Source organism: Lonchura striata, chromosome 33 (assembly GCF_050655825.1).
Source record: "Lonchura striata isolate lonStrDom1 chromosome 33, ASM5065582v1, whole genome shotgun sequence".
NCBI lineage: Eukaryota > Metazoa > Chordata > Aves > Passeriformes > Estrildidae > Lonchura > Lonchura striata.
In genome coordinates, this window is record NC_140735.1 from 6,152,332 (window position 1) to 6,164,761 (window position 12,430).

Sequence of the window (12,430 nt, forward strand, 5' to 3'; positions counted from 1 at the left end):
CTAGTGAGGGATAACTCCTGATCTGATGCAGACATGTAATTTTACCAGTGTGTTGCTTCCATACAGTTCCTAAATGCCAATTACGATTTACCCATTTCCATTAAACCCACCCCAAGTTCCCAGATTCAGTCCTTGTTTTCTCTGTCACTGTACCCTTGAGCCAGATGTCTTCTTCTTCTCTTCCAGCCATCCCTGCTGGGAAAGCAGCCCCTGCATGCCTTGTTCCTGTGGTGGAAGTTCACAGGCAGGGTAAAAATGGAATGAACCCTTTGGGTATCAGCCCAAGGCTTTGTGTGGCCAGGCAGGGGCAGCAGGAGGCAGAGCTGCCAGCAAAGGAAGGGGCCAGCGAGGTGGGGCAGCCGGGGGTGACAACAGCCTGCAGGGACAGAGGCGCAGGGCAGGGACACCGTGGGACAGCCTGGGCTGCAGAGGGCTCAGGGATGTGCAGCAGCTGCAAGGCCCTGACAGAGCCAACCTGTGCAGCCCTTTGGCCGTGGCTGCTGGCCCTGGGCCTGAGCCACGAGGGGACAAGTGACCCTTGCAGCCCTGGGGCCTCAGTGCCTCCTTGTCCCTGCTCAGCAGCCTGGCAGGGGCCGCCCCATGGTCCTGCCCTTGGCATTGCACATCCCCACATGCCAGTGCCCATCCCGGGAAGAGCCCTGAGCAATGAGGGAGGGACAGGATCTGCCTTGCCAAGGGCTGAGGCTCAGGCCTGGGCCCTTTGCATTCCTGAAACACATCCAGCTTTGCTCAGCACCAGAGACACCTTTCCCTTGCCTGTCCCAGCTGTCATCACTGCCTCCAGGGTTCTGCTCTGACTGGAACCTGGGGACACTTTCTCAGTCCTGTCCCTCAGTGAGACCCATTAAAACTTCAAGAAACTTTGAAGTTTTAAATTTGAGTTCTTGAGAAGTTTTTTGAAGACACATTCAGGGACTGAGTCTGATGTAAACAACACCAAAGCCCTGAGAGGGTCATTAAAATTTTTCTATTCCAGTTGTGGAGAAAGATTTCAAAGTGCTTGTAAGAAATACACATTCCTATTTTAAAGGGTGTATTTTATTACATTTCTCTTTAGATCAGAGGTGATTGCAGCATTCTGTGTTTGATATTGAGCCAGAGTCTCCCCTCAGGAGCTCTGGCCTGCTCAGAGAAGCTGTGCCCTGAGCTCTGGCCCAGCGTGGACAACCTTGCTCCACGTTGCCCCAGCCCATCCTGTCTGTCCTCACTCACCTGGGACCTGCTGTGCTCGCAGAGCTGGCTGCACCCAGCCTAAGAGGGGCTTTCCCTTTTTCTATGTTTGAAGCAATCTAAAACTCCTGAGTTTCCCCATGAAAACAGACACCCTCCTCAGGTGTGTGCCAGCCCAAGGTGCCACCAAAACCATCCAGACCCGCCCTGGGCCAGCTGTGAGGGTGGATCATCAGCCCCAGCTGCACTGGGCACTGCAAGGGGCTGTGGCCATGGGCACTCCACTGACCCCACTGCTGGGTTTGGCTACCACGGCAGTCCTGAGAAATTAAACTGTTCTTGGAAACACTGGGGAGGACTGGGAATACTGGGGAACACTGGGAATGCTGTGGGAGACACTGGGACATACTGGGAGTGATACTGTGGGGATCTGGGACAGCCTGGGAACATGAGGAATGCTGAGGGGGAATCTGGGTGGACTGGGATGGACTGCGGGGGTACACTGGGACACACTGGGACATACTGGGTGTGAAACTGGGAGTGAAACTGGGGGATACTGGGACAAACAGGGAACATTGTGGGGAAGACTGGGCAACACTGGGGCATATTGTGGATGACATGGGAGGAACTGGGAGGGCCTGGGAATGAACTCAGGCGTATTGGGAGGGACTGGGCTGTGCTGGGAGGGACTGGAGGGGCACTGGTGCTGTACTGGGCTGTACTGGGGATGAACTGGGCTGTACTGGGAGGGACTGGAGGGGCACTGGGACTGTACTGGGCTGTACTGGGAGGGACTGGAGGGGTTCAAGGGGCTGTTCCCGTCCCCTCCCATTGGCCGAGGCTCCCGCCCATCACAGCATCCAACCAATCAGCGCCAGGGATCGTGGCTTTGGGGGCGGTGCCTACAGTCAGCGCCATCTTTCCTTTTGCCTACATCTCCCATCATGCCCAGCAAGCCAATAGAGCCTCATTGGGGTCGGGACTACAACGCCCGTCATGCCCCGCGCTCCACAGAACCCCGGTACCGCCCCCATTTGTCCTGTAAGTGCCCCCCAGACCCTCCGGGATCACCAAGTGCCCCTCAGCGCCCATTCGGGACCCCCCAAAAGCGTCCTAGGATCCCCTGAGTGCTCCCAGCCCCACAGATGCCCGGTACAGCCACTTCTGGGAATTCCTCTCCTCTCATCCCCCGCGGCCCCAGAGCCCCTCAGAACACAGTTCCGCGCCTAAAATTCCTGCTGCGCCCTGCGCTCTAAGGAACCCGGTTAAATCTCCCCAAGCTCCCCCCGAGTGCTCCAGAGCCCCCGAGGACCTCACGTCGTGGCTCGGACGCAAAAGTGTCCCCCGAATGCATTCCCAACCGTGACTTCATCTCCTGTCAGGCCCTGTCAGACATGGTGAGGCTGGGAGTGAGGAGCAGCTTGTCCAAACAGGGTCAGCCCTCAAGGAGCTCATTCTTCTCCATGCCCAGCCCTCCTAAGGAGCCATTGAGCATCAAGATCACCTGGGAAATGATTCTATCAACTATTCTCTGAACAGAAAAAGAAAAGAATATTCATGTGATTAAAAAATAAAAATCAGGAGGTGGACTTTGAAGTTTCCGTCCTGAACAGAACAGCAAACTGCACAATCCCTGGAGACTTGAAGACAATGGAAGGAAGACAAAGAGCTCCTGAGGGCTTTCTGTATTTTAAGGATCCCCAGGGTGGATGTGGGGCTGGGTCCAGGAGCCTCAGGCACTGAGAGAAGGATGAAGAAGCTGCTGAAGGAGTCAGAAGCAAAACTCCAAGTCCTTTGGAGCATCCCTGGGCCCCAGTGAGGGCAGGGACTGCCAAAGGCTCCCCAGGCACTGGAGAGAGCAGATCCTGGAGGCCAGGACTGCAGGGAGCCCAAGGCTCAGAGCAGGGAACTGCAATGCTGAGCAAGGCCTGGGCTGGCTGGGGGAAGCAGAAAGGCCAAGCCCTGAGCCCAGCCTGGCACAGCAGGGCCCGTCCCTGACGGGTGGCTCGGGGCTGTTTGTGGGGCAGGGGGATGTGAGGGGCAGCAAGGACAAATGCCATAAACCTGCAGCCCCTGCCAGCCTCCTCAGGGAGGGCGAGGGAGAATGTGAAAAATGCCAATCACTTGGTTTTTAAAATTTTAAAAGTTTAATAATAATAAAATGGTTATAAAAATAATAATAATACAATTACAGTAATAAAGTTTAGAGTTAGGACAATTACAAGACAATAAAAAGCAAAGAATTATGGATGTCCAGGTGCTCTCAGACACTAAGTGGCAAAAAGCATGCCTTGTGAACAAAGGAATAATGTTACAAGCAACAGCCTGTTGCATATTCATATATCTCATCCATGATGCATAAATTCCTTGCAAATTAAGAACATTTCTGCTTTTTGTCAACTTCTTCTCCTTAATCCTGTTGGTTCCACAAAGATGGAGAGAAGGCAGAAGAGTGTTTGTCTTTTCTGATAAGGAGGCTGTGACTTTTTATGGGCCCCCTTCGCTGACATCTCTGTGTGAGGAGTTTCTTGATTATCTCATCTTCCTGCTTGAGCTTTTAACAAATCCTATATCACAGTTTCTATTTTAACATTATGTTGTAACCTAAAGCTACATTTAACTCACTATGTAAGAAATTAATACAGCATAACTTTCTAACATGACACATATAATATTCATTGTAACATTTGCGAAAAGCCAATCATAAAATATGCATTTTTCACAGAGAAGCAAAGTGCAGCCCCTCACAGGGAAGTTCCTTCTGTGGGGCTCCCGAGGCGCTGCCCGAGCCCAGGGACAAAGGCCTGGGTGCCTCTGGCCCTGCCAGCCCTGCCCAGCCCTGCCCATCTGTCCTGGGGCTGTGTCCCCTGTGCGCGCTGCTCCTGTGCCCTGGCCGGCTGCACTCGCCCATCTCGCTGTGCCCCAGCATTTCTCACCCAGCGTTTCTGTGCCCTCCCTGGGCTGCCTGCACCCAGCGCTGCCGGCTCCTGGCACACAGAGCCAGCCCATGGCCCAGCCCCATGCTGGGACACCACCAGCACCAAAATTCTACCCTGGCAGGGACTTTTCTTCCTCCTCAGCTCCAGGCTGAACCTTCCAAGCTGTGCTTTGGGCAGGTTTCCTTCTCTTCCCACTGCCAAGGAAAGCTCTGTCTCCTGCTGGTCACAGACAGAGAAGGGCTGGTGGGAGATGTGGTGGTCAGAGACTGTTTGGGGCACAGGGGCCATGAAATTACTGAGTTTTTAAATAGTCTGTGAAAGGAGGGCCATCAATAAATCTTCTACCCTGGAGTTACAGAGAGCAGACTTTGGCCTATTCAGGATTGATTTGGGGAGTACCAAATCAGGTACTGATGTTTTAAAAGGAAACAGCCCTTAAAAACCAAGGATTCCAGGAAGGATGGACACAGTTCAAGAAAGAAATGTTGAAGGAGCAGCAACAGCCTGTCCCTCTGTGCCAAAAAGTGAGCTAGCAAGGAAAAAAAATGGCCTGGCAGGTCATGGAGCTTTTTCCAGGAACTCAGGGGAAAAATTAGGGTGCATCACCTTGGGAGGGAGGACCAGGAAACTCAGGACATGCTTAAGAATATTATTAGGTCATGCAGAAAGCAAAATATAGAAGTAAAAGCTCAATTACAACTTAACCAGGCCACTTATGTGAAGGAGAATAAAAATGTTTTTATAAATACATTAATGGCAAAAGGAGCGGTAAAGACAACCTCCATTTGGTGGGTCAAAAAAAGGTTCCATGAGGCCTCTGGGTGCCACAATGAATTCCTTGGTGCTGCAGTGTCACGATGGAGCCATGGTGACACAAGATCCTGCAGTGTCACCAGGGACCCTTGGCTCCATGGGCACCACAGTGTGACAATTGTTCCCTCAATTCCCAGAGTCCTTGCAGTGGAGCAATGGCCCCTTGATTCCATTGTCCCCAGGCTCTCCTGCTGGGAAAAGCAACTGAGTGATGAAGCATTTGCTGCATCTGAACACTGAGATCCATCTTGCCCCCTCTTTTCCTTATTGCCATTGTTCCAACTGCACATTTCTCAGAGGATAACCAGGGATTTTGGGACAAAACCACATTTTTTTGATTGGGAATGTCCCTGGGGATCCCCATTACACCAGGGTGAGTTTGCTCTAGAGCAGCTTCTCTCTCTCCTGGCAACCTTTTTCCTCCTCCCCAACCTCCTCCTCCTCTGCCTCCTCCTCCTTCTTGTTACCTTCATCCCCACTGTTCAGAGCATAATTCCAAGAGAAAAGCCAGTGATTTTGGGGCAGAAAACTGCTTTTCTGAGGGGGAACCTCCACAGTGGTTCTGGTCCTGTCAGGGCACCCTTCCTCCCTGTCCTCCTCCTCCTGCCCCGCACTGAGGGCACACCTGAGCTTTGCCCAGAAGAGGGGCCGCGCAGGGAGCTCGGAGGGCCAGCGCAGGTGTGTGCGCCGCAGCAGCACACGGCGTATGCGGTGGAAGGCCGAGAGCTCGGCCTCGGGGATGTCCTCGAGGAAGATGAGGACAAGGACATCGCGCAGCTCATCAAAGAGGCGATAGCTGGCCATCTGGATCTCCAGTGAGCACCACTCGCTGCGCAGGTACCCGTGGCTCACCACGCACACCGTGTGCCGGCTGTTGTACACAGCGTCCACGATGTTGTCCACTATGGCGCGGCCGGGGCGAAAGTCACGGTGGTGCAGGCAGAGCCGCAGGGCTCCGCGCTCCAGCTCAGGCACCAACTCCTCCAGCACCCACCGCTCATCCCCAGAGTTGTAGGACACAAAGGTGTCGTAGGTGTAGCGCCGCTGCTCCCGCCGCCAGTGCCCACGTGCCCACGCGTGCAGCAGGAACAGCTGGTAGCGCAACCGCCAGTACCCACGGTGGTACAGCAGTGGCAGCACTAGCAGCAGCAGCACGGCTGGTGCTGTCCCTGCAAACAGGTACCGCCCCATGTCCAGGTAGCACACGCGTGTGTCAAAGGAGTGCAGGTACGTGGAGGCCCCACCTGTCTCACCGCAGGTGTAGTTATACAGGTAGACCACCTGCACGGGCCCACCTTCCAGCCAGGCAGGCAGCCAGGCATTGGCACAGCTGCAACTCAGCGGGCACTTGCGCAGGTCCAGATAGCACAGGGCGGGGAGGCGGGTGGCCAGAGTCACATCCAATGTACGCAGCTCGTTCTTGGCCAGGTGCAGCTCCTGCAGTCGTGTTAGGTTGCCGAAGACCTCGGGGCCAAGGCTGCGCAGTCCTGCACTCTCCAGGTTCAGGCTGCGCAGCTGGCTCAGGTTCTTGAAGATGCCGGCAGGCAGGTGGCCCATCCCGCTGTTGCTGTCAGCCAGCGTCAGGTTCCGCAGCTGTGCCAGGTCATCGAAGGCATCGTCAGGGATGGCCGAGAGTGAGTTCTGTGCCAGAGAGAGTGAGCGCAAGGCACCGAGGCCCTGGAAGAAACGTTGTGGGACTACACGCATCCCATATGGCTGCTGTGCCTGCAGATTCAGGTCATAGAGGTTATGCAGGTAGCAGAAAGGCAGCAGCTGCCGCAGATGTCGGCTCAGGTAGTGCAGCGCGTTGGCACGCAGGTCCAGCACACCCAGCGTCAGCTGCACCGGCTGGAACGCGGCCGCTCTCACCTCCAGCAGCCGGTTGTGGTCCAGGTAAAGTCGGCAAAGCCGCGGGAGGCCCTGGAATGCCTTGGCTGCCAAGTGCTGCAGGTTGTTCCCACCCAGGTCAAGCGTCTGCAGCTGGTCAAGCCCCTTGAAGGCGCCAGGGAAGAGCACGGCCACGCGGTTGTTGCGCAGGTTGAGGTCTCCCAGCTGGTGCAGGTCAGCAAAGGAGCCGGGCAGGAGGTCAGTGAGCAGGTTGTTGTCAAGGCGTAGGTGCCACAGGTCGTGGAGTCCACGCAGCGCTGCGCGGTCCAGCCGTGCCAGCCCATTCACATCCAGCCGCAGCTGCCGCAGCACCGGTGCATTGTCAAAAGCACCCGCACCAGCCACCAGGATGCGGTTGAAGCGCAGGGACACGTTGTGCAGCTGCCGCAGAACTGGGGACCCGTTGCACGATGGCAGCCGCTGCAGCAAGTTGTGCTCAGCCACCAGCTCGCTCAGCTCTGCGCGCTGTGCCTGGTTCAGCAGCCGCCCTACGCAGCCCAGGTGCCGCAGCTGGTTGCCAGATAAATCCAGGGCACCCAGCACCGGACACTCAGCCAGAGCCCCATCGGGCATTGCTGTGAGCCCCATGCGCTGCAGCTGCAGCCTCTGCAGCTGCTGTCCTCTCAGCTGCTGGCACAGGTATTCCAGGCTGCTCGTGCCTACCTGTAGCCCTGACACGTCCACCTGGTGCGGGGAGATTCCAGGCACACGCAGCAGCTGCACTACGTCCAGCGGGTTCCCAGCCAGGTGCAGGTATGTCAGGTTGCTCAGGCACAGGTGAGCGAGTGGTGCAGGGTCTGAAATGTTGTTGTAGGACAGGTCAAGCTCACGCAGCCCTGAGGGCATCACCCCAGGGGTGGCCCTGAAAGAGCTCCCAGGGAGTTGTTGCAGAGGTGCAAGACCCTCAGCGTGGGTGGCAGCCCCGGGCCCAGTGTCGACAGCATGTTTACACACAGGTCGAGCAGGTCTAGGTGCGTCAGATTCCCCACAGCCATGGCCACGGGCTCCAGTGCTTGGAGCCGGCCATCCCACAGCCAGAGCGTGGTGAGTGCGGCCAGTGGCTGGAAAGCTCCGGGGGCCACTTTCTGTAGCGGATTGTGGTCCAGCCGCAGCGTGCTCAGATTTCCCAGCCCAGAGAACACACCCGTGGCCAGCACTGACACCTTGTTGTGGGCCAGGTCTAGGTGCACCAGTGCTGACAGCCCCCAGAAAGCCCCTGGGGCCAGGCGTTCCAGCTGGTTGTGGGTCAGATCAAGGGTGTAGAGCTGCGGCAGGTGGGCAAAGGCACCAGAGGGCACCTGGCGCAAGATATTGACAGAGAGGTTGAGGAATGTGGCAGTGGAGGGGAGGTCGCCCACTGCAGCCCCCACGGTGCTCAGGAAGCGCTGGATGCAGCGGAACAGACCAGGGTCCCGCGGTGCCTGGATGCAGTTGCGGAAGCCATAGGGAGAGACCCCTGCAGGCACCACCACCAGTGTCACCAGTGTCACCAGCAGCGGGGTGCACATCCTGACTCACCCTGCAGAGATCCTGGATGCAGTGGGAGAGAGAGGAGGAGGAAGCATATCCTTGGTACCACAGAGACCACGCTCAAGGCCCAGAGACCACACTTGGGGACTCAGGGATCCCCACCACCCTAGGGATCCCCTTGTGAACCAGAGACCCCACCAGCATCCCAAAGACCCAACTCAGGGCCCAGGGACTCCCGATCCACACCCCAGAGACCCAAACAGAACACCGGGACTCCCACTCTGTGTCCAAGGACTCCTCATCCCCACCCCAGGGAATCACATACATACTCCAGGGACTCCCGTCAGGGCCCAGAGGACCCCCCCACCCCCATCCACAACCCAGGCAGACACACTCCAGGGACCCCCACCAGAGCCCAGGGACCTCCCCTAGGGCCAAAGAACCTCCACACACCCCAAGGACCCCTTGCCCCCCACAGATTTTGGGCACCCCCCTGCTCCCCGTCAAGTTCCCACCGTGCCACTGCCTCTGCTTTGGGTGATTTTGGGGTTAGAAACGGGAAGTTTGGGGTATCGCTTTTTGTCACAACTGCCCCAACCACCTCCCAGTGACGTTGGTGGGGGAGGCCCCTGCCCAGACGGATTTAGGGGTCCCCGAGGGGCTGGCAGGGCTACGAGTCCACACAGCTGGGTCACCCCGCCTCGGTGCAGACTCCCGGAGTCTGGGGGGCCCCTGGGACACCCAAGCCTCTTCGCCCAGGCCGCGCCGTCCCCCTGCTGCCACGTGCTGCTCTTGGTTCCTCTTCCCCTTCCTCAGACTGAACCAGCTGGTTTTGGTTCCTTCGGGGAAAATACTGGGCTGTACTGGGTTCTACTTTCTTATACGGGGCTATACTGTACTATATTGGTCTACAGTGGGCTGTGCCAGTTGTACTGAGTTATCCTGGACTCTAAAGGCTGCTAGTGGGCTGTACTGGGCTGTACTGGGCTGTATGGGTCTGTACTGGGCTGTACTGGGCAGTACTGGCCTGTACTGGGCTGTAATGGTCTGTACTGGGCTGTACTGGTCTGTACTGGTCTGTACTGAGCTCTAATGGGCTCTACTGGTCTGTATTGCTCTTTACTGGGTTGTACTGGTCTGTACTGGTCTGTACTGGTCTGTACTGGTCTATACTGCTCTGTACTGGTCTAGACTGGTCTTTACTGGTCTGTACTGGTCTGTACTGCTCTGTACTGTTCTGTGTTATAAGTTGAGGCGAATAATTTGATTCAGCCTGTTAAGATCAATTAATAATTTTATTAATTACAGCAAGCGATAGCAAGCAAAACAGCGCTGGGTTCAGCTGTGAGCCTGGCTCCGCCAAAAGCTGACAACCTTTCCTTCTCTTCAGTCCCTTTTTATCTTGCATGAGTGGGGGTGATGAGTCTCGTTCCACCGTGGTTATCAGTCCCAGGAACAATGGGTTTCACAAGTGGGGTGGTGTGTCTCCTTCCACTGCGGTTTATCAGTTTCAGCAACAATGGGTTTCCACTGCGGTTATCAGTTCCAGCCAGTCCTGCAAAATCTTTCACAATCTTTGTTTGTGGTTACCAGTCAAGCCTGCAAATTCCATGTCCCGACTTCCCCCCCTTTTATCCTAATTTCATACTTTTGATGAACAAACAAGTCAATGCAGTTTCTCACAGTCCCCCTTTCCATATTTTATCATTTTGTTCATCAAATAATTTTATTTCTTGGTGGGCTAGAATCAAAGTCTCTTCTACTTCAGGATCTCTAGGGAGAGTTTCATATTTGGCTTTGATTAGCATCAGGTGTGCTGCTTCCGATCTTCTTTTTACTATTTCAATTACCTTGTTGAATATACATGGGCCAAATGTTAATCCTAACACTATTAATATTAAAGGACCCGCAATTGTAGATAGCAAGGTAGTTAACCAAGGGGAGTGATTAAACCAGGTCTCATACCAGCTCTGCTGGGCCTCCCTTTCCCTTTTCCTTTTCTCAAGTCCTGCTTTCAGTTTTGTCATAGTGTCTCCTACCACCCCAGTGTGATCTGCATACACACAACATTCTTCCCGGAGGGCCACACACAGTCCTCCCTGTTGTAAGAATAGAAGATCTAGTCCTCTTCTATTCTGCAGAACTACTTCCGATAAGGACCTTACTGACTTTTCCAATGCTGATATTGATTGTTCTATACGTTCCAAATCTTCGTCTACAGCAATCCTCAGGGAATTAAACTCCTTTGTTTGTTTTACTAGGGAGGCTACTCCCGTACCGATACCTGCTCCCCCTGCAAGCATTAAAAGTGTGACTGTAAGTGTGGTCAAAGGCTCTCGTTTTTGTATGTGGTGTTCTGGGATGTTTTGTACATTATACATATATTTGTTGGGGTGATAGATAATTTTGGGAATCACAGCCACCTGTATACAATAGTCAGAGGTTTCGTCAAATATTTCTAAGGAAATACAGGGGGTGAATCCTCCTTTTGAGCAGATCCACTTGGTGTTTTTAGCGGGAACTAGCCATTTAGCTGGAGTATCTTCCCGTTTAGCTTTAGTAACAGTCTCACATAAATATTCCAGGTGTGTGGGTACTCTGCCAATACATCGTCCCCTCCCCATTGTTGAAGCCAAAGTCATTCCTTTACCCCGGGAATCTTTCCAATTACATTGCGGGGGATTGCTACCATTAAGACATCTCGCCTTTTCAGATATCCTTACAGCTTCGTAAAATGGAGGCCTAACATCAAAGCAGAGCCAACAGCGTTCTGTTAATTCTGGCTGAGTAGCATTTAAGACTTTATATACTCCCTCCATTAATTTCCAGAGAGTGTTAAACCGGGAATCCCCACTTGGCGGTGTTGTAGGAGTTGTAGTTTGGTTATCCGTTATCAGGTTCCTAGCTGTTAAATCCCCAACTATTACAGGATTAGGGCCCACTGCCTGTGTGTCTGCTGGTACAGGCCCTTTCTTTATGGTAAATACGCTCCCTCTGTCTTTTCCAGGTTCCCAATACCGAAAGCCCCATGATCTTCCTACCATCCATCCTGGGTCTGTGGGCTCAGTTATGTTTAAATGCACAAATTGGCAACTCCCTTTCCACCCGCCCAAGAAGGCGCCACTAGAATCCTTTTGTGGAGGGGTACACCCATAGGGTCCCCATGATACTTTAAGAAATTTATCTCCTGCTGCTTGCCAGTCTGAGGCTATTGTTTCACACCCCCAGTACCCACAGAAATATTCTCCAGGGTAATTGCAATACCCCTTTCCTGGGTTCGATGCTGGACACATGTAAAATCCTGCGGTATTAAAACAGGGCTCTACAGGGGCTAGTTCATATAACTGTGGGATAAAACTAGGGGGTCCGGATGTTATCTGACTCCGAATTACCCTGCCATCTATTCCGGTTAGCGTCCACTTAAAGGGCTGGTGCAGAGCCGGGGAACCCTCCCCTTTATGTATGATACAAAGCATTAAAATACTTATAATCTGCCAATAAGGGTGGGGTCCTGACCTTGTTTTTACTGCATAATATCCTGTTTTCCCTTTTTGGGTTTGTTGCCTTTTTGGTGTTTCAGAGGTAATCAGACGGGTCGTCCAGGGGAACCTAGTACTCGGTTGGCAATAGTTGGAGCATTTCAGCATTATTCCATTGCGGGGGGACCTGGCTTTTTCCCCTCTGCCTCACTCGCCGACCCAGTTGCTTCGAGCCGCGAGGTGAACCATCTTCTCGGCAGCAGTGGTACTCGCCTGGGCGTCCCCTCCCCTGCTCCTGCCTAACCTTGTACTGATCCCAATTTTTATCCTTGACCGGGGGTGGGTTGCACGGGACCCCCTTTAGTTCCCTCCGACAACACCCTTTTATAATTTGGGCAACAAATGGAGTGGGTTCGTTAGTATGGAAACAAAAGTTTCCTGGATGCACTCGTTTTGTGTATATTTTCCACCAATCCTCAGACTCGAAACGAACCCACTGATTTTCCAATTCCCCTAATTTTAACACAATTTTGGTTAACTTTCGTTCAGCCTTATAGCATTCTGTACAGACCCCAGTTGGCGGCCTCCTCTTTTGGCAATGGACCCACCACCGTTCTTGGCAAACTTTACATGCAAAGCACACAAAAGGAT

General features: G+C 53.9%; 1 protein-coding gene across 1 annotated transcript; it reads right to left on the minus strand.

Annotated features, from left to right (window-relative positions):
• Nucleotides 1-1,041: 1,041 nt before the first annotated feature.
• On the minus strand, nucleotides 1,042-8,895 carry LOC144247985 (uncharacterized). Its single transcript, XM_085564443.1, is given in 3 exon segments — nucleotides 1,042-7,690; nucleotides 7,693-8,360; nucleotides 8,816-8,895. Coding segments are annotated over 2 exon segments (3,009 nt in total). The 5' UTR covers nucleotides 8,339-8,360; nucleotides 8,816-8,895; the 3' UTR covers nucleotides 1,042-5,327.
• Between the last annotated feature and the right edge of the window lie 3,535 nt (nucleotides 8,896-12,430).